This window comes from Aplidium turbinatum, chromosome 4 (assembly GCF_918807975.1).
Source record: "Aplidium turbinatum chromosome 4, kaAplTurb1.1, whole genome shotgun sequence".
Lineage (NCBI taxonomy): Eukaryota > Metazoa > Chordata > Ascidiacea > Aplousobranchia > Polyclinidae > Aplidium > Aplidium turbinatum.
In genome coordinates this window covers 35,744,701-35,767,907 of record NC_137475.1, presented here as the reverse complement: position 1 = coordinate 35,767,907, position 23,207 = coordinate 35,744,701, and the positions used below count along the sequence as shown (strand labels likewise).

General features: G+C 38.5%; 1 protein-coding gene across 1 annotated transcript in view; it reads left to right on the top strand.

The window, feature by feature from the left end:
• Nucleotides 1-3,483: 3,483 nt before the first annotated feature.
• LOC145768240 (protein unc-93 homolog A-like) overlaps nucleotides 3,484-23,207 on the top strand; it is a 27,037-nt gene continuing 7,313 nt past the window's right edge. The window contains exons 1-4 of the mRNA XM_082579727.1: nucleotides 3,484-3,714; nucleotides 3,987-4,174; nucleotides 19,073-19,253; nucleotides 20,672-20,814. Coding sequence (XP_082435853.1) covers nucleotides 3,533-3,714; nucleotides 3,987-4,174; nucleotides 19,073-19,253; nucleotides 20,672-20,814 — 694 coding nt within the window. The 5' untranslated portion in view covers nucleotides 3,484-3,532. The remainder of the gene's footprint in view (nucleotides 3,715-3,986; nucleotides 4,175-19,072; nucleotides 19,254-20,671; nucleotides 20,815-23,207) is intronic.

The window sequence follows — 23,207 nt, the reverse complement described above, 5'->3', positions numbered from 1 at the left end:
ATCATCAGCTTAGTACAATTTTTAAAAAGTAGGCTATATACAAAACACTCTTTTCCTTCACTGTAATTCGTCCTACAAGGGCATCGTGTTAGTATTTCCATCCCATTTGATGATAATGCTTTTTTGTTTGATGATGATAAGGCTTTTTTGTTTGAAGCAAACAAAAAATAAGAACTTGTAGGTTAAAAGAAACAAACGTTTTAAAAACTGGAGGTATGGTTTTTCGTGCTTGAACGTTTGTAAACGTCATATAAGAATTGTTTTAATCTTTTGAATTTTGTGAGCTGTCTAACCTTGCCAATAAGGTAGAGACACGCATTAGCAAAGTTACTTTCAGGCAAACCGGTTAACACATAGATTATATTCGTATATCAAATCACAAAAAATACTTCGGCTGATAGGTAATCGGTTAACCGATATCCAGACAGTCCAGACATTTTGAAATGTAAAAGTGATACAAATATTCAGAAAGGTGAATATTTCATAAAGAAAAACGTAAATCTTTTGTTTGGTTGGAAAATATAGTAAAACTTAGCTTGTAGTGTTGTACTTCAAGCCTTGATCTTCCATTATAATGAACCCTTGAGAACAAGAAATTGGTTTTGAAGCTCAGTGAGATACGTATGCCATTCCTTTGAAATTAACCAGTCACAGCATAATAGGCTATAGCCTACAGTAGTATGTTGCAATTCAAAACGCTCCGTTTAGTCCTGGAAAGGAGCTCAAATTCCGCAACAAACATGCACACAGCAACATCTAGTGGCATGCGGTCTGATATTACATTGTTGCGCTCTTGGCCGAGTTCAACAATATCTTGCGTAATGCTTTGGACTACGACAGTGTGACATATGATGCAAAGGAAAAGGCGACACTTTTTGTGCAAATCCCTTATTTTAATGGACAACAGATGAGCAATCTATAGCCAATCTTCGACATTTAGTTTGCTGGGAAGGCCTTAAACCTTGTGTTAGCTACGACGCAGCCATCTTAACATTACCACAGTTGCATAAGATTAGATGACAGAAGAAAGATGTCAAACATGCTTCAAATCAAATTAATATTTTTTTCTGAAGTTATGAATTCTTTCAAAGCTCATATGTTCTATCAGGACCGTGTGAGCACCATTCTGTCCTTCTCGCGAAACCCACTAGTGCAGTGGTTTCCAACCTTTTTGTTGTCACGGACCTCTTTAGACAAATTATTCATTCTGCGGACCCTTCCCTAAATTTTGCCTGAAACTCAATTAACATACTATTGACTATTGCAAAGAAATTTATTTTCACACGAGTCAGTTTAATCACAGTAGGCCTACTATAATAGTAGTCAATACTACAATAGTCAATAATTGACTATTGTAATAATTATGCTACTCAACTACTGTACCATGGACTTCTAAATAGTAGCACCTGGACTGGACACGCAGTGGCCAACATGAGGCCAAACAGTTGGTACAACAGTTGGCCAACAGTGGGCCAACAGGGTTAGTTACTTGGCTGTTGGCCCACTGTTGGCCAACTGTTGTACCAACTGTTTGGCCACATGTTGGTCACTGCGTGTCCAGTCCAGGTGCTACTATTTAGATGTCCATGACTGTACGGTGTCATATTGCATTGCCGCTGTGACTCCTGCGGCAAATATCAGGTTAAACAGTTGCTCAAATAGGAAAATGAATGAATTGTTCAAGAAATGTCAACAGCATTTGAATATTAAGGTGACCCAAAGTGCCATGCCGAAACTTTTTCAACGTAAGCAAATTTAATGAGATGGTTGTTGTTGCCTTTCCTGAACTAAACGACTGAACTGCGGTTGAGTTTTTGACAATGCAACACGCATGTCATCTTCATCGTCCAGTGTCCAGGCGATTTCGATGTTGTTTTTATTGTAACAAGAGCTGAGAATCCTGCCTCGCAAAGGTTAAGTGGTTATGAATGGTAACAAAACAATAATCGCATGCTTTGCCAAGAATGTATAGGTTTGCAGTTGTGAGCACCAAAATTCTTCCACAGTTTTTGAATGAAACTCAATGCGTAATAACTCTTTTGATCTCAAATCAATCAGGCCTTCTTTACTGAGATTGTCATCGCTAATGTTGTTCAAGGCAAAAAGAAAAGGATTTTGAATCCATGTTTCAGCTTCGTTCGGCAGGTGCTCTAAATTAAAATAACGTTGAAATGAGATTTGCAGGGTTTCAAATGTGCGCAAAAATTTTCTCTCATAGAGATCAACAGAGTACATTCTCTTTGAGTTTCATCCATCAAGATAAGATCTTCTAACATTGGAAAGTTAGCGTAATTACCTGCTTCCAAATCTGCGTTTCCAAACCGGCAACTTGGCTAAAAACGCTTTCAGTTTTTCAGCTGTATCAATTATTGTCACACCTGGTCCTTGAATGCCACGATTAACATTGTTAAAATGACCGAAAATATCGGCTAAGTAGGCCAATGCCGCATAGAAAACTTTTACTCTCGAACAATTTTGAGAGGGGACTTTCTTTTCCTTTCAAAAGATTTAATACCTCATTTTGAGCTGCTGCAGTCGTTTTAAAACTTTTCTAGATAACCAACGTACCTCAGAATGATACAAAAGTAGCCTACTCCGTAATCTGACCCTACTTCTTGACAGAGCGCTTTAAAAGTACGCTGGTTTACAGCTTCGCTTTTGATGAAATCAACGACTTTCACGCAATTCGTCAGAATTTCTTTGAGACTTGCTAGTAAAGTTTTTGCTGCTAAGGCGTACCTGTGCAAGAAGCAATGGGTAACAACCACGCGAGGAGCTTTGTTTTTTACTAAAGCAGAAAATCCGGATTTGTTCCTGAGCATAGCTGGTGCTCCATCCGTGCATATAGAACAAAGTTGTTTTTTTTCTCCAAAATTTATCAAGGTAATCACGGACCCCCAAATGCTTTCTCACGGACCCCCAAGGGGTCCGCGAACCCCAGGTTGGGAACCACTGCAGTGTGCCCCTGTGTTTAATGATGGCTCTTAAAAATAGGACAAGAAAGCGTTAGGTTAAGATCGCAAACTCTTTCAATGTAGGGGAAAAATTTACATTCATCATTTGCAAACATCTTTTAGCACAAAATGTGAATTTGTTAACTTGTCATGTAGTGAAATATTTTTTAATGAATTTTTAGAAGTAAAATTAATTTGAATTTTGTTTCGGATCTGGATCTGAGATATCTACAAATTAATAGATTCAGATCGTTTCCGGATCTCAAAAAACGCCGGATTAGATTAGGATCCTACAAATTTTGGATCCGTACACCTCTGACAGCTGCGTGTTTTCAATGAGCATCGAACTGATGTTCTTCTGATCACCTTGCAAGTGCTCTTACAATTCAGTCTCTCATTAACCAACACGTTGATACCGCATTATGGAAGAGAACTGCTGTAGTGTAGCTCTAGGCTTATTTGAAAAGTTGTCATGAGGAAACAAAAGTACAGTTACTTGGAATATCGCTTTTCATATTTTTCAGTGAATTATAGGCTAGAATTCTTTGTTATAATTCTTTGTAGTTAAAGCTACAGCCATGGGCTTGGAAGCCGACTATAGTGGTTCTCCAAATTTAGACGACCACAACAATTATGGAAACGTATTTACCAAAGAAAAACAAATTCCCGGTTCAGTTAGGAAGCGATCGTTTTCTTCCACCAGTTCTGATGACGATCTTGATGGCTTGGAAGAAATTTTAAAGGATCCTACAGCTATTCGGTATGTTGGCACTCAACAGAGTGATGCATGGACTTTAGTTTTTGTGCTTGTAACTTTATTTTTGGTTCATTTCTGAGCTTTATTATTAGTAGGCTACTAAACATTACTGTAACATTCCATATTTTTACACGCCAATATAATTTAATTAAAAGCTGAATTAATAGGCTAGAGCAGGAAAACTAAATTTGCAAAGTGAATTGATGTGAATTGATTTACTCTCTTTTAAAAAGTTTACAGTGCATAAAAATAAATTTGAACAACTTATGTTGCAGAAAAGAAAAAATAAAGATTCTCAAGAACTTGCTTCTCATATGCTTTGCTTTTTTGTGCAACTTTACTGCATTCGGAGGCACCTCTAGTCTCCAGTCAAGCCTCAATTACGCGGATGGATTAGGAACAGCATCCCTTGCAATTATATATGGATCTCTCATTGTGTCGGCTATGTTCACCCCCACTATTGGTATGCTATGTGGTGATAATACATAAAAAATAATATCAAGGGTTGATTGGTGAAATAAACTTCGAAGTGGTGAGAACAAGGTTACTCATGGCTCAAAGTATTTTTGTGTCATTTTGACGGCAAGCTTTTGAAAAAAGTTAGACGAAAAGTACTTTGAACCAAGAACTATCTTTTCTCCGTCTAAAAAACAGCAATAATGACATTTCTACATTTGCAATAAAGTAGCTCTGGTTTGAAAAGTACAGTATAAGACAATAATTTAGCGAGGTAGTATTTTTAGCAGTGCAAAATTGTTTCTTGTGGGTTACATTTTGATCCAGAATTCTTTCTTATTTTGTTTTTCTTTAGTGCAACATTCCTTTGCCTTGGTTTTGTTTCGAATTCTGACTTTTCATTTTGCAAATAAAGTAGTTTACCATTGCATGAGTGAGACATGTTCCTGATGCTACCTGATATGTATGAACAAATTTAACAATTCGTAATGATTTATTTCATACGTGACACTTTTTTTTCCTCAAAATTTATTGCAATTTAAGATTTATAGCCAGTTGTTTTTATGATCTTGAGGGTTGTATGATTTATTATTGAAATTATTAACATTGTAGATTGCTTAATGGACATCAAACTTGTATTTTTTAATTGTTCCTGAGTATTTAATGAATGACGAGATGTTTGGACAACCATTTAAATTTCATGTTTTCCACGAACAACTGGCTAGCAACAAGCCTAGACCAGTTTGTCAACAAATTGTTGCAAGATTTGTTTGCCAAACAAATGAACTGCAGCTTATTAAAATGTAAACCGGAATCCACCATATCACGAAAAAAATAAGAATATTTTATTTTGCAGCCCTCGTTGTTTATAGGCAACAACAAATCACTAATTTTTTTTTGAATACGGTGATTTCAATTAAGATTTATCAGTTTTTTGAAGTGGTGTTAGTGTTACTCTGCTCACAAATAGGCCTATTTCAACGGGTCTCTCTCGTTTTTTGCTTCCCATAGATTAACGTTTGAGCTATTTTCAATGAGCGCAAAGTTTTATAATAATAGCATTCATATTGTTCACATTCATAACCATGCGCAAGATCAAGCAGATCTTTGTACAAAGACAGCTGCATTTACTGTAGGCGAGATACAAATACACTGTGCAACGTACGCGATATTAGCCTTTATTAGAAAACAAATGTATAGTAAAACATTTTGCAACTGGATGAACTAACACATCTGTAAATAATAGAAATAAGTCTTATTACAACATCCAAGAAATCATTTCTTTGATTTATATTGTATCATTTGACAAATACAAACAAATCTCTAAGTCAATAAAAGTTCCTAAATTGGAACAGGAATTTGCTTCAATATTTTTATATTGATTGTACGTTTAAAGAATTCAATTAAATGCATTTCAGTCCTCTGTGGCAGTGCTAACAAGAATCTATAGGTTTATAAAATTTTAAACGAAGATAAAATTTGTGTATTCTACACAGTGGCGTGGACAAGAGGCGTATAGTAGGCCACACACCTTCAAGAGATTGTCTAAGTTCTAATAGATTAAACTTTGACAAAAACTTTATTTTTTAAATATGAAAACAGTTGTCGAAAAACAATCAGCATTGTTAGTAGGACCTGATCAACATTGTTACCAGAGTGTTAATTACTACAATTGTTACGTTTGTTGTTACAATATTGTCAACATTGTTACTTGGACCTGGTAGACTAAACTAAAGTGATACAGCTACGCCAGAGTGTTGACTTGCAATACCAAAGAAACTGATGCGCAGATCCTAGTCTCGATACAACGAACTAGTCAGCAAGGTACTTCAACACTCCATCGAACAACAATTTATTGGAACAACAAAGACATTAATTGGTATTTTGTGTAAATTCTACAAAAAAAATACATAAAATTATTACTTTTCCCTATAAGTGAGCAACTTAATTTGGGGACTACTCGTTTCTTGTGCATCGACCGCTTTGGCTGATTATTTCCAATTACTGATCCATGGATGAACATCGGGTGAACTGAATGTCGATTATGTAATTTGACAGCTTGCTAAATTGGCGTTTGAAATGTCCTTCGTTGGTTTATCCAACCCTAACGCCTAAACCAACTTTATCGTGCTTCATTCCGCAGGCAAGTACTTTGCATTAAGATCATGCCACAATGTACACACCACTCATAAACTAATTCTTTGCAAGCATCCAACTTGTTGAGTTTCACTAAGAGCTGTGTTGCAATAGACCTTTTGCATAACGAACCAACAGAGCGTGACGTTGGAGTCGTGAACGACTAGCCGCTGTTTACAATACTGTGCGCTGGGGTTAGTGGCGTAGTTTGTAGGCGAATAAATTGTTTAAAGTTTGCTTGAGCTGTTGTTTTGTGGTCTTTACAGGCGTGTATAAGTGTTTTAATATAATTTGCCAGAAAATGAAATTCTTTGTAGGCTACAGAAGTGTTATTAAAGATGGTTGGCACCGGCATCGACTGCACTGAAGTGTGAAATACGTCTCGAAACACTATCCTTACTTCAACGTCAGTCGCAAACGTACTCGAACTATAAATGTACTAACACTGCAAAGGCATTAGTGGTAGTTAATCCAAATGGGGGTATTATCTTTGTACCGTACCTTAGTTGTACAGGTACACTGGTAATGTGAGTGACACATAAATGTCAGAGGAGTGGATTTTTTCACCTTTTAAAGTAGAAAATAGTTGCTAATGAACTACCTATTTTGTTTGAACAAACTGAAAAAAACATGCCTCAGTCTTATTTGCTTATGGAAACTTTCAACACCATGAATTTTAAGACCATGAATTTTAATTTGTTGATAGAGAAAAGGCGATGCAGAAATAACAGAATCAAAATAAAATGTTGCAATACAAGGTACCATTGATGTGGTCAATAGGCCTAATACCCGGTTAAAATGCCCACGCTCCACAAACATCGACTTGGAAGTTAGCACAACGAAGTCACACCAATGTAGTCCACTTAAACCTAGTTTTTCTTGGATCTGAAAATAGGATTCGCGTGTTGTTTTAAGCTATATATGTCGCCATCCAAGCCATGAAGGTTGGAGTCCTTGTTTGTAGCCATCTCTTCTGTAGTGCAATTCCTCCACTTAAATGGATATTATATTTCTAACAAACCAAAGTTACTTCCAGCTTCATACTTTGATAAAGAGCCTACAAGCTACAATCCACTTAGATATATCACTTTTGTCAAATGACGGCAGCTTTTCTAATGATTGCATCCAGTCAAACGTTGTAGCTTAACAAACTCTACAAAATAGCATTTGTTAATATGCCTATGGGCTACTTGGAACACTCAGGAACCCATAAAATGAGCGTTTGGCTTAAAAAGAGTGGATATGGTAGGCCTAGTTAGTGACTGGATCTGTGTGGACCAGACCTACTTAATCTACCTGGTGGGTATTGAAACATTACCATTTGCAATAATAGGCTAGTTTCTAGTTTTAGTCTGTCTAGTTAATAATTAAACAATAATGAGGACTAAGTCTTAACATCAATTGAGCCAGCTAGACTAGGCTGAGAATGCACGGAAGGCATGCACACACACAGCAACTCAACTGGTCCGGTGACCTAAGCTACCTTGTGGCCGTGTTACGCTGCCTTACCTAGTCTGTTATCCAGCACTTTTTTTTTTTTTTTTTTTTTTTTTTTTTTCTTTCGCGCAACGCTCAGAGTTCAAGATGGATACCACTACATCTTGCAGGTTTACAAATTGTCCATATGGAATGGATTTGTTTCCTGTCTCATCATTAGTGCGTCCGCTCCGGGAGCCGTCCACACACCCAAACACTCAGCAGGCACACCATACTTACATGGAAGATACTTACCAGGGAGGCGAGGGACTCACTACGACCGAAGGGACCCACCGCGGTAGATGGTAATCTGTGGATGTAAATGTTTGGTTAGTGGCTGCCTCAAGCTGATCTGCCTGTCTCAACTTTCCTCTTGCTGATCTTGGAGCAGTCTAGGAGATGGCGGGTCAAGCTCAAGAACTAGCGCATTTTGGTAGAGAGTTAATTTTAATTTTATTTGAATTTGTTTGTGTGTGTGTATCTTCTTGTTGCCCGCTTCAAGAAGGGCACCTGTTTGGAGAAAACGGGCCACCGCAGTCTGACACCTCATTTGGCGGAGATGCCAGAGAGGAGCGGCCAGAGGGAGGGTAGCTTTCGCTGACCCCAGAGTCGTCTTGGAATGGGCCGCTGCAATCCTGTCATCCCAGAGCGAGTGGGACAACGGAGAGGGACGGTTAAAGATCTCCCGCTGCAATCACTCTTCCGGCATCAGGCCGTTGCAGATGAGTGAGAGGGACGGGTTAAAGGTGGGTTGTTACGCCCTTGGCTGTCTAAACTTCTTCAAAGATGATCTACGACCGTACTGTGCTAGTGAGACCCACCGCTGCAATCAGTCATCCCTACCACCGAGGACGACTGAGAGGGCGGTTGAAGAGTGGATCTCGACTGTTTCTTCTTTCTTCTGACCGTAGGAGGAGGTTTGGAAGGAGTAGAAATGTCAGATGACAAAGGAATGTTATGCTTTTGTGTTATGTCTTTCGTTTTTGTCATGATCACCCACAGGGCTTGAGTGGTGGACCGTTTTGTGTCCTGTATATATGTGTCGCCTATGTCCAGAGATTTCTTCTTTTGGATGATGGTGTGCTTGGCGACATTCATCATGGTAAGAAGGATCAGGTTGTTCTTTTGTCCTCCAGGGAGTTGGTTGTAAAGGATCATATCCTTTGTTATTTCTATGTCTTCCTTGGTTAGGTCAAGATATTGTTGTTTCAGGCGCTCCCATATTCCTTGTGCAAAGGAGCACTTGGTGAGGACGTGGGCCACATTGTCTTCTGGTTTTCTGCAGAATTTGCAGTTTGTTTTTCTGTCGGAATGTATTGATCTATTAAAATCTCCCCATTTGTATCCTCCATGTGCAATCCGAAAGGACATGGAGGATAGGTGAGGTGGAAGGAAGAGTTTGATTCCCTTGTTTTTCAGGAGGATCTCATTCCAAGGAATCTTCTTTCCGTTTTCATCAATCTTGTCAATTTTCTTTTCATTTTGCGTTTTCAGATTGATGTAGATATTTTTGTAGGAAGTATTTTCCCAGTCGTGTTTCAAGCCTTTGAGTTTGCAAAAGGACTTGAAGATGTCCGCATACATTTCGTTTGGAATTGGGGCATGCGGAATGCTGTTGGAGAACAGATGAGGATTAATGTGTCTCATTCTGTAGCTCAAATTGAACATGGCCCATTCGTGCCAGATTTCGGTGGCGTCTTCTAGAGGGAAGAGATGGCGAATTCTGTCGATGCGGCTTGTTTGAAATTTTGATTGGATGTCCACCATGTTGATGCCTCCATCTTTGACAGGAGGAAACGTCTTGCTTCTCTGGAGCTGTTCGAATGGTGAAGGATACCAGAGGAAGTCGAAGAGGATTTTGTTTAGTTCTTTGATGTGTTGTTTCGTTGGCATCAGCACTCTACTCAGATGCAAAGTGACGGGTACCAAGAGAGTGTTGATGATCGAGATCTTTCCATAGAGGGAGAGTCTTCGTGGTTTGTGGATGTTGGCGATCGTTTGAGTTTTCTTGATGGCGGTCTGCCAGTTCATCTTGTCAAGTTGTGTTTTGTTTGTGCCTAGCCAGATGCCCAGGATCTTGACGTTGTTCAAGATCGCAGCTTCTGGAAAGAGTTGCTGAGCTCTTTGGGCCAGGTCAGGTTTGGACGCCAGGATCTGGGTCTTTCCCTGGTTCACTTTCTGGCCGGACATCGTCTGATAGATGGCTAGTTCTTTGTTGATTTCCTTGAGAGATGGAATGTCTCTTGTGATGAAAGTGGTGTCGTCCGCATATTGCTGGATTTTGATTGTCAGCTTGGAAAAGCGAAAACCGTTGATCAGATGATTTTTCTCTATGCGTCGGGTGAGAACGTCAGCACAGATTATGAAATAGAGCATGCTGAGGGGACAACCCTGTCGTATGCCCCTTTTAACGTTTATTCGTTTTGTTAAAGCTCCATTGATTTCTATTTTGCTTTTTGTTTTGTGGTAAACTAATGACAGGTAATTCATCATTATTGGTTTTACTCCGAGTTTCTTCAAGATTCCATAGAGGAAGGAGTGACTAACTCTATCGAAAGCTTTTTCAAAGTCAGTTATCATGACGTACAAGTCCCTGTGTTGAGTTTGAGAAGCTTCCAGGGCAGCTTGTATATTCATTGTAACATGCTCTATTCTGCGGTTTGGCAGTCCACATTTCTGATTCGGACAAATCAGGTTTGTGATCATGGGTGTGAGTCTGTTGGAGAGGATTTTGCTCAAGATCTTGTAGTCTGTGTTGAGCAGAGAGATCGGTCTCCAATTTTTGAGCTTTTCTTTTTCACCTTTTTTAAAGATTAACTTCACTTTTGCTTCTCTCATTGAGGGAGTCATTGTTTTTCTCAAGTAGCAATTTGTAAGCATCTCTAGAATGTCGTGTTTCAGGAAATGCCAGCATTTTTGGTAGAATAATGAGCCGAGACCATCTGATCCAGGTGCAGAATCCTTATTAAGAGAATCGATGGCGGTTTTTACTTCTTTGAGACTGATCAGCTGTTCCGCTTGTTCAGCTGCGTCTTCCTCAATTTTGGCCTCTCCAAGAATGTTTAAGTAGTTGTTTTGTTCTTGAGAGTTTATGTTGTCTTTTACACCCCATAGGGAGTGGTAGAAGCTGTGTACTTCTTTGAGAATGTCTTCTTTCTTGGTGAGTGTTGTGTTGTTTGCGTCGTGTATCTCAGTGATAGAGGTACTTTTACAATTTTGTTCCTCTGCTTTGAAGAAGCTTTTAGATGGTTCTTCATCGCTAGTTGGGATAGTTCTGGATCTGATTTGCGATCCGACTGCTTTATAATCGTAGAAGTTGTTGATTTTCTCCAAGAATTCCGGGCGACGATCTTCCAGGACGTGGTCTGGATGAGCGTCCAGAGTGTGGAGCATATTTTTCGCTTGATTGTAATCTTCTCTACGCTTGAGTGCGACATCTTGCGAGAGTTCAATCAGTCGATTTTTCAACATTTTCTTGCCATGATCCCACCTTATAAGCATGTCTGGTGGTTCTATTTGTGGTACGTTTATGGTCCAGTTTTCCCAAGCCGTTTCGAGCTCTGTTATGACGTGAGCATATTGTAATATGCTGTTATTGATTTTGTATGAATATTCACCCCATTTGGTGTGTTGTTGATATTGGAGATGAATTATTGGTAATGTGCAGTGGTCTGATGATGTGAAGTATTCATGTTTGATGTTATGATAATTTTCAAGTGCATGTTCATTTATGTATATTCTATCTATCCTGGTCTTACTGTTGTGGTTTTGGCTCGTGAACAGTCTTTTGTAAGGATATTCTTGTCTGAATATGTCTGTCAATTGGTTATGATGTATTAATGTTCTAAGTGCTGTTTTATCCGGTGTAGTGAAGAAAAATTGCGGCTTAGCAGTGTCCAACGGATCAAGGATCACGTTAAAATCACCAAGTAAGACCACATGTTGATGTTCATATTCCAGCATAGCCTCGGAGAGCAGTTCAAAGCATGACTTTCTCTCTCCGTTGCTCTGCGGAAGGTATGCATTGAATATGTTTATGTTATTTTTACCACATTTGATGTTGAGGTGATGTATTCGATTTTGTACTATTGTGTGATGTGTGATTTCGGACCTATCGTGTATGTCCTTCTTTACGATGAACATTGTCCCTGCATAGAAGGGGGTTCTATCAGGTTCTATGTTTGTATATGTTATGTAATTGTTATGTTGAGCACACGTCTCGAGTTGATCGGTGGGGATTCTGTGTGTTTCCTGAATTGCCAGTACAGAGAGTCTGTGAGATGTAAAGAACTATGATTATAACGAACAATAATTGAAGTGTACCGATAACCTACAACAATTCATAAACACAAAAAATTTACTTTCACTTGCCAGCGACCTCACGGTTGCTTGCAATAACAAGAAACTCCTTCATAAACCGTAGTGAACAAGCGATTCTTAACCCATCAGACCACAGTCTCTATATTAGTAATATAGTAATATAATTAGTAATATATTAGTAATATAGAGACTGTGATCAGACATCACATAACTCCAACGTCACGCTCTGGTGATTTTAAATGTGCAAAAGGTCTATTGGCTCGACTGACTGAAGAGCTCAACCACCTTCCTAATATGAAATCCTTGTCAGTGCAGAGCGGAAAACTAAATTAAATTTTTGATTTTTCTCTTAATTGCTCTACCTACAAAACACCAAAGATACATATTCAAACCGTAACCTGGCTCGCCACCGCAGTTGTTAGTGTGTGTTACGGCCAATCTCTGTACAAATCAAACGTCATATAAAACCGTTCAAGTCTACTGAATATTACGTCATGGAAATTCCTAAAGCATGTGCCAAAATTGCACCATCGTTCATAAGACCTGTTTGGGCCTGTTTAAACAGGAAATATTACATCAGCTTAAACACCTGTTGGAATGACTTCATAATTGTCTTTCATTTATTGCGTCACAGTTACTTTCTACGTGAATTTGAGATATTGATATCTATTCTGGTCATTCGTAAAATGATTGTTTGAAAGTTGGCCGCACATTTAACTGTTGGCTTAGTGCTTGCTAGCTGGACAAAAGTTCCGTCTTTTATCCAAGTAATCTGTTGTGTAGTGACAGTTTAAGTGGTGTAGGCGTTGCACCCCCTCGTTTTCGGTAGCCTCGGGCTAATTTTACAGAAATACACTGTTTGAAAAGAAGTTCAAGTGTGTGTTTCTTCGGTCATTATATACAGACGAACGGATTAGGGAACTTTATGTTAAAATTTTCCCAAGAAGAGATTATGGTTTACCGCTGTGACCATAAAAAATAAAAGACGATTCTCTGTCTAGTGTTTGGCACAGAAGCACTTAGAAGCAAAAAAAATAAAAGACGAAGTTGGTTTCTCGGTAGGCAACTGAAGAACTTTAAGCTAAAAAGTAAAGACATTTCTTCTCAGTTTGGTACAGAAGAAAAAATAACTTTGACATTCATTGGCAAGAAAGAAGATTAAAGGCAATCCATCTGTGCTTGAAGATTCAAGTGGAAGAATCCAAGCAAGTTTTGTGGACGTTTGGACTTCACATACTCGTACAGCTACGGTATCGTGCATTTAAATTCTTTTTTGTATTTTTTACGGTCTTTGCAGTTAAGTTTTTTATAACTACTGTAATTTGTGTGTTTGTGTAACTTAATTTTTTAATTGTTAAATTTAGCCCTAACATTTAATATGTCTACACTCGGTGGCGACAGGGACTCGACCGCCGTCGACTCGACTGAGTTTAAGCCTGATGATGTTCTTTGCGGTCGGGCAGGCCATTCTGGGGAGGGACCCATTAACGATGAGGCTAAGTCAGTTCGAGAGGCCCGGCATCTTAGACGGGATATTTTGACTCAAATTGGGAAACTTTCTGTAGCCCTAGGCTCTTTGAGTGATAAGCAGGAACTGTTAATTTTTAGATCTAAGTTATCTACTTTAGAAGAGGAATTACGGCATTTCCATGCTCTTTTGAGTAAAATTGTTAACTCTGCAATCTTGGCAGAACTTCGTGATAGGGTAGATCCCGAATTTAACTCGTTAAAAAATAACTTCGAACAAAAAGAAAGTGAGTTGTCAGATAGGTTGGATGCTGACATACATCCTGAGGATAGCGCCTCAAATGTAAGCACTAGGATGTCTGAGAGCTCGTCACGGATAGTTGCACAAATTAACCTACAGTTAAGACGAGAGGAGCTCCAGATCCAAGCTGAGGCCGAAGCAAGAGCTGCTGAGGCCATCGCAAGAGCTGAAGCCATACGAGCTGAGGCTGCCGCACGAGCAGAGGCTGCCGCAAGAGCTGAGGCCATACGAGCTGAGGCCATACGAGCTGAGGCCATACGAGCTGAGGCTGCCGCGAGAGCTGAGGCCGACGCGAGAGCTGCTGAGGCCGAAGCGAGAGCTGCTGAGGCCGCCGCGAGAGCCGAAGCTAGAGCTGCTGAGTTCGCACTCAAAGACGCTCAGTTGAGGGCCGAACAACGTAAAGAGGTAGTTTTAGCTGAATATCGTTCTGAGTTGGGCTCCCGGCGTAGCTCTAGGAAGGGCTCTTCTAGGCATTCCAGAAGTGAACATCAATCACAGTTTAATTTACCTAACCTTTTCCACACGCCTGTTCAATCCGTAAGTGGACCTGTACAATCCACATGTTTTCCAGCTGTTTCAGGAGGTCTCGGGGCCGCGGCTAAGGATCTTCCGAAGGCTGTAGAGCCAAGGTCTGCAAATTACAACCGAACTCCTCCCCCAGAGCGTACAGGTCACGGGGCCGCCATTAGCAGTAATGCTTTGCCCCCTTCACAGTTTTCAGCGCCGCTAGTTTTTGATCGCCCAGCTACACGTAATTTAGGTGGTTGTGAGAGGCGTATCGTGTCTCCTGATTTTAACGTGTGTGAGGATCGTGATCGGGCTGTGCATGTGACTGAGCCCACTCAGCCCATTAAGGGATATAGCTTGTCTTCTCCCGCTAAATCGAGTTCTCAACAGCAGGATTGCTTTTTTGAATACCAAAATAGTAGGACGTTCTTCGATAAGGCGGCCTTGATTGGTTACGATGGTAATAATATGCCATTTGTCTTCTTTAAAAATCGTGTTATGGCCTTGATGGCAGCTTCGCCCTTTAAGGGAACTCGTTTGACTTTGTTGCAAGCAGCTTGTGTTAGAACAGCTGCACAAACGATTGCTAATTTGGTTTCTGACACTCCTGGCTTGTCAGAGGAAGACAGGATAGAAATGTCGTTAGCTCGCTTGTCCCAGCGTTTTGGGGTTCGTGGAGGTCTTTTCGCAGAACCAGAAATTAGAAAGTATCGCTATGGTAGCAAATTGACTTCTATCTCTTCCAGTGATTTGAAAGAGTTTAAAGATGAATTGTCGCAGTGTTTGCTTTACGCGAAAGCTTATGGTCAGCGTGATAAATTAGAAGGACGTTTTGTTTTGGATTTGGCTAAGCGACTCCCGTTTGACGCTAAGCAGCGTTATCTTGACTTTTTAGGTGATCAGTATGGTAGCACTGAGGAACCTACCTTTCAGAGTTTGTTTGATTTTGTAGTACGGGAGGAAACGCGCAAGTCGACTGATTTTAGCATTATGCTAATGGGCGATTCTGGTGAGTCGCAGCATTTTAAAAAGTTTGGCAAAGGAAAATTGCCTTCATGTCCGGTTAGGCAGACGTCGGTAAAACCCCATGATAATGTGATTTCAGGGAGTTCGCAGTACTCGACTGCTGTTGGCGCACCGCGCGGCGGTGTGGCCAGACGTAGTGACATACCGGCATGTTTTTGTTGTTCGTCACGTGGTCAAGTTGAATATCATTTTTTGTCTAATTGTAAAGAATTTTTGCGCTTGACACCTAAAGATCGGAGAAATGTCAAGGGATTTGAATGGTATTTACCATACTTTGTGACGTCACAATTAAAAAAGCGCATTGTTTACGATGGAAAGTCTGAATTTCGAGGAACTTGTGTTAATGATGTAATGTCTTCGTGTCCTGATTTGTCTGACTTGTTAAACCCTTTGGCAGATGTCTTGGCTAGATTTCGGCTTGAAAGATTTGGTTTCATGGCTGATGTGACCAAATACTTTTTTCACATTTTGGACTCTTCAATACGTAAGCCCAGTTTTATTGAACTGCTTACGTACACAGGTAGTGCCGTTCGGATCGTGAACGAACGCCCTTTGGTACCTTTGAGTGACGACCCTAGGGATTTTACTGTCATCACCCCTGCCTCACTTTTGACCCCATACTTAGACCCATACTGTGCTGTTGGGCAACCACATGATCGTGACCAATTAAGAAGGGATTATCGGTTCAATTTGTCACTTTCTCAGCAGTTTTGGAGTAAATGGATCGATTTTTACTTGCCAGGTCTTCAGGGCCGGAAAAAATGGCTAAAAATGGCCGAGAACTTGGAGCCTGGTCAACTTGTAGTGGTAGGTTCTCTCCAAGACATTGGTAAACGTGGGAAGTATCAACTTGGGAGGGTGCATGAGGTAGTTCCACAAATTAGGAAAGGGAAGCCTGTGGTTCGTAGAGCCAAAGTTGCCGTCTGCAACTATGATGAGAGTACGGGGAAAGTGAAAGTAGACTACGTGTTGAGGGATATTTCGTGCCTCGCCCCCGTAAAGAACACCTAAGTGTTAGGGTTTGAGCCTGGTTTTGTCTGCGGTGGCCGATACTTGTCTGAGCCCGGAACAGTCGGTTATTATCGCAACTATTGTATATAGCGTCATTTAGCGTGTACCTATGGTACTAATTTCATGTATCGTCGTGTTTATTCTTATTGCTGTTCATTCTTTGCATGCCCTTTGTATTTGCGTATTAACTTAAACGTGAGTGATTCAAACAATTTGTGTATCGTGTGTTTTATTCATTGGCTCACGATTGTCCTTCAATTCTTTTTTAGTTATGCCATGTTAGACTGTCATAACTAGGGGCCGCTATGTTACGGCCAATCTCTGTACAAATCAAACGTCATATAAAACCGTTCAAGTCTACTGAATATTACGTCATGGAAATTCCTAAAGCATGTGCCAAAATTGCACCATCGTTCATAAGACCTGTTTGGGCCTGTTTAAACAGGAAATATTACATCAGCTTAAACACCTGTTGGAATGACTTCATAATTGTCTTTCATTTATTGCGTCACAGTTACTTTCTACGTGAATTTGAGATATTGATATCTATTCTGGTCATTCGTAAAATGATTGTTTGAAAGTTGGCCGCACATTTAACTGTTGGCTTAGTGCTTGCTAGCTGGACAAAAGTTCCGTCTTTTATCCAAGTAATCTGTTGTGTAGTGACAGTTTAAGTGGTGTAGGCGTTGCACCCCCTCGTTTTCGGTAGCCTCGGGCTAATTTTACAGAAATACACTGTTTGAAAAGAAGTTCAAGTGTGTGTTTCTTCGGTCATTATATACAGACGAACGGATTAGGGAACTTTATGTTAAAATTTTCCCAAGAAGAGATTATGGTTTACCGCTGTGACCAGTGTAAGAGAATTTACTGCAGTCAAAGGAATTTCGCTGATGGGCTACGAATCATAGCCTACTTTTCTGGCTTTTTCAATAATACAAAGTTACCAACTTTAACAACTTTATTCTAATTTATGTTTTTAGATGCATGCTACATTGTGACAGGGTGACTCCAAAGAATGTAGGCTATGCTAGTATTTACGCAATTCTTCCACGTTGATTTGAACATGAAGTCAAAGTGTATTTAGTTCAGATTAGGTCACTGTGTGACAACAACAAAAGGTAGTCGTCGTCGTCGTGCTAAGGAACAGACCGCAGACCACATCATCAACGATTGCATCATCTTCAAGCCTCCCAATGGAGTGGAAGGTCTGCGTGTCTTGGATGATGAAACAAAAGACTGGCTGCTCTCTAGTAGCCTTCCAACTTAGTCTAGGAACGTCGTGAATCTTGGTGGTAAAAGGATAGACCCTCAACCCCGGAGGCTCACACGACGACGACAAAAAGGTTATATATGGGATGTACTGACATTTTGAGCCCAATGAACTTCTTGACAAAATTCTTTGCTTATGGATGGAGCACTGCAGGCTATTATTAGCTTATTAATTACATCATGCATTTAGATCTTATTACACATCGGCTAAACGTTCTTTTTTTCTTTAATGTAGCAAATTTACGATTTACAATATATAGTCTTGAGTTTTGACAATTGATTAACGAGAGTAGATACAGACATATTAATTAAAAGGATGCCCGTACATTGAATAGATTACCGTAGATTATCCTACAAACGAGAAGTCTTAAACCAATATTTGCACTTTCATTTTCATCGTAGGCTTAGATAGCCACAAAATTTCATCCAAATCGTATTTCTATTATTGAAAGGCCGTAAATTACATGACTCATTGTGCTAACAAAATACTTTCAAACAGTCCGTTACGTAGACTGCGGCGTCGTATTCATGGAGTTATTTCGTGGAAGAGCGTCAGGTGTTCCGCAAATATTCTTGACTCTTAATCGTCGTTGTGGCCTATTGTATGTGCTGTTGCTGTTACATGATACGCCATTCCCATCATGGTGCAGCTATAAATATAAATCTTCTCTGTATCATTTCGTTTTTGAGCAATGTACAGTAAATCAGAAAGCTTGGCAAGGGCTAAATATATTGGTGAAAGCGATTTGTGTTTCTTTTGTCGTTTTAAATGTTGTGTTGTTGCTTGGTTTCGTTTTCTCATATTTCAAATACTTGGAATATCTAAATGCAAACATCTTGAAGTGAATCACAATAATGCTGTGTGAAAACACTTCTTATTTTTACCATTGAAAAAAATCATACTCTGCTGTGTTTGCCGTCGTTGAACTTTAACGGTTTCGAAAGAAAGGTTTAAAATCTCTCACACAACGTTCATATACTTGGACATGATCCATTGAACGTTGGTGTCAAGTTATAGTGTATATTGGTAGGAAATGTTTTACTACTTAAATATCATAGGCTTACCATAAAAATCAAGACGTAGGCTATATGAGTGTTTACGCAGGTTCTTAATACTTTTTATGTGTTCCGAAGAGACTTCTTCTTTGGAAAACAAATTTTAAAGACCTTGGCTACTTATTAAAAATAAAGCAAATATGGAAGTTCCTAGCATTGGCCTATTCCCTGACGTACAATTTGCAAAAGTTACTTCCGAGCTTCTTACTTTTGTTGCAGCAAAGCTTTTACGAAGCAAAAATCAAACATACTTTTTCTGATTTTTATTACTTTTAAGCTTCCTATGTACATATTCTGTTAGCAAGGTTCATCCAGAAACCTTAACATTGCTTTTAGTGATAAAATGGATTGGATGCAAATGGACAATGTGCATCGCAATTGTGGGATACGTAACGTATTCACTCGCAAACTTTTATCCCCATTGGGGAACGCTGGTGCCCAGTTCTATCATTGTTGGTTTCTCTGGGGCGCCTTTGTGGTCAGCTAAATGTACGTATTTGACTACAATAGCAAAAAGGTAAGATGTTAATGATTTACATGTTTCACTGATGGCGCTTTATTGCCTCCAACCCTTGACGAGAGGAAGGAACTTAATGATGATGGTTACAAATTTCATTAAAACCAAAAATTATTTTATGATTAGAATACGTTGAGCAATGTTGCCGTAAGGCGTATGGTAAACTTTGTGTTCGTCTTGTTCATTATTATGTTGATATAAAAGCATGACGTAGTTAAAATGTTTTATTAGTTTGTAAACAAGCCGTAGCGTTGTAAATTTTCATTCCTGATGTTAAACCACGTCAAAGCTGTTTATGAATTCCGCTTCATTTGTGAAATGTACAAACTAACTACAGTGTTTCAAAGTCCAAATTTTAACATAAACTTTATTTTTGCAATACATTTTTGTTTACATTTAGCTTATATTGCGGCAAAGTAACTTTGTAACTATTATTCAAGTGTCTTTTTAACATATTATATGTTTTCGATGTCTCTAAACCAAACCAGCCTTCATCATTTTAACCCTGGAATCAGAATTTTTAGTCAGCATCAATTTTGAAAAAAATACTGTTTGATTTTATTATAGCCTACGTGTAGGCCTGAGATATCATACATTAGCCACTACGATTTGTTAGTTGATCATATCATACCAACTTCTCTCAAAGCTTTAGCTGGCCAACATTAGAGAAATTTTGCAATCTTTTTTCAATTCGCTGAACAAAAGATAGTTACCAAAACTTCTTTATTAGCTATCTCTCAAAAGATAACAATAAGAGCAAATACAATGACTTTATTACATTGAATGCAAACGTTGTAGCCTATGTATTAACTTATTCACACTAAGAAATGGTTATTGCACCTAATTAGTCCAATCACATTGATCACAAGGCTCGTAGCTAGAGATGACCCGGCTGTCGAATAGTTCCCGCTTTGATTTAATATTTCAGAGAAAATGTCTTTTTTCTTTGAGCCGTTTAAACTTAATTGTGACTTAGTACGATAATTTTTATTGGTCCGATGAACAGTTGGCAATTTGGAAGTTTGTTTTGTAAAAAAAAGAAAAAAAAAGTGAAAACATATTAAGCCATTTCAGATTCTATTCATAGGCTTTCAACGAAAACAAATAGAAATTTGGTCTCATTTATTTGTAAACATGAGTCATTAACATTTTTCCGAAAACGTTTTGAAAAGAAATAGAAATTCGACTAATTAGAAAAACAAAACAGGATTTCGATTGTTTGAGTTAGGAAGAGAAAACGTTCTTTACAACCATTTCCTTAGGCTGACATACGCAGAAAGCAGGTACCAGTATAAAGAAGGATTGAAAGCAATTTTTAGGTTGTCTGAAGATTGGGGTATCTCCATGTTTTCCACTCTTGAATTGTTTTTGTAATGTTGACATCAAGCGTTTTTTGACTTTACATTTTTTCTTTACAGGTACGCTCGGTTGACAAATGAATCCACTGACACTGTTGTCAATCGATTCTTCGGAATTTTTTTCTTGTTTTTTCAATTCAATAACATCATCGGTCAACTGATTTCCTCGTTTGTGCTTTCAAGTGGAGATGCAGCCAATCTGGGTTTGTGTTTTGTCAAACAGAGTTTGTTTGCATTGGATGTTTGTTTGCTGACTTTGTGTTGTTGATCAGAAAATTAGCCATAGAATCATGAAAAGTAGTTTCTAAAAGCAGCAATGCTGTCATGCTCACGTAACAGAAAAGCCTTTCTCATCTTTGAATTAAAAGATAAACAATTTCCGTATGTCTATTCACAGTTTCACCAACTCAATATTTTTTTCCTTTTACGTATGGCTGGTAAATTAATCAGGCCACATAAGTTTTCCATTAAACTAACTTATTTCATAATAAAGCAAATCAAACCACGTAGCTGAACATTAACACTTTGGGACAATGCATGACATAGAAAACGCTGAAAAAATTTACAAACTGAGCATCAATATCATCAAAAGTCGCATTGACTATGATACAAAGATGCATAGGTTACATACCTTCCAGTGTTAACAGAGATACGAGGTAAAATGTCTCTTGTATAGCTTATACTCTACTTAAAAATGCGGGGACACTTCAAACGAATTCTTGAGATTTTACTGAAAAACTATATAACACCATACAAGACTATACAAACTTTAATCAAGAAAACACTAAAATCCTTCTGTGGTCGTGAAAAAGATTGTTTGAAACGCAACTTCTGTTTTAAACCAATCCTGGTCACTCTAACTTTTACATAAATCTAGTGTTAATTTTATCAAGTTACCTATAAGTATGCGTCAAACAACAAAACTATTTCTGGGCCTCAAAATACACAAAAAATTATCAAAAAGCGTAAAGTTTGTGAACAATTTTGGCATGTAAGTCTCCTAGACTCTGCCCCCTGTATAAAACTGTATGCTTTGTCGGGCCACAACTTTTACATGGATCGCATTTTTTTAATTTTGCTTTGTTGAAATTTAGTTGAAATTCTCCCCTTAACGTTTTGTTTATAAATCCGCTACTGGCCTTGGGCAGTGATCTTATTTAGGCTTAACATTTTGTCATCACCAGACGCATAATAATCCATTGTGTCGTAGGCTGCGTTTGTTTGACACTAATGACTTCAATTGAAGGGAACATAGGGAATAGGGATCATTGATTGGCTACTTAATACTTATGCCAAAGAACCTGAAAATCAATCACGTTGGCCCTAGATTATTCAAATATTAGACAGGCTTGTTTAAACTAATTTGTCTAGTTATTGCTGTATTTGTCTAGCTTTAACCTCAAAAGCTTATTTGTGCCATGGTTTCAAGTAGACAAATGAATAATTATGCAATCAATATATGCTTGTGATTGTCAAACATAATTTATTTGCAATACATTGAGTTTCGCTTTTAGCTCAAATTTATTTGCATTGGATGCTTTTTGATAACTTTAAGCTGTCCAATAAAAACAAATAATACAATCACTAAAAGTACTTTCGAAAATCAGCCTGAAAATAACCTATCAAGGCTTTGCCAGTCCGAGGATAAAGATTCAAAACCAACCAACCAACCATGAGAGCTAAAATGCCGAAATCCTTAGTCTTTTTGGTCAAACACTTTTTGTATCTAAGCACAATTTCACAAAACAAAAGTAATTTAAGCAAATTAATTATTAAACAGCAAGCATGGGCAGCGGAAATGTGAATTTCTATCATGAAAAATCAACTCAAACTCGCTCGAAGGTCATACTTATCAAAGCTTAAATCTCTTTGTGAAAAAAATTTTGCAACACCACCACTTATCGGCCAATCATATTTTTCCACCGAAAACGCCATGGATTCCAAGACAGGTCTAATCAATTTTTAATTTACTCGAGCAATGAGTGAACAGAAAAATTGATGAAGATATTTTAAGTGACCCAAATGAAGCGTTTACTCATTGCTTTCATACAGCTCGCGTTTCAACAGCTTTTGACGTTCAAACAATGTAAAAACGCAACTTTTGCTTCTGCGAACATACGGTATTACTTTTTATGATCATATTTCAAATTTTAAGCGAATTTATTGCAGTGATAAAAAGGTCTCGGTCACTATTGCGAGATAATAATTGGGTTATTGCCATGTTTAATAGTTTTGTTGAAAAAACATAGACTGTGGGAAAGTGCATATTTGCTTGGATAGTTACGCTGGCTAATCGCAGCAGGATCGTGAGAGTCGTCTTCGATTCGATTACTCTTATTCATCAAAGTGTTTTAAACCCTCAAGTCCGAATTTGGGAGACAATTCAAAAGCGTTGCCATTTTTAAACAACACGTTTTACAGTATTTATTTACTGTATTTATATATAAACACTTTGAAAGAAAGCAACAAAGCAGAAGTTTTCATACATTTGACAACGCCCTTTTTAAAGTCTGTATAGAAAATACAAATTTAGCGTTAAGCTATTTATTTAGCGTAATAACCTTGTGAAATAAACTTTTTATGAGCGAAAATCTTA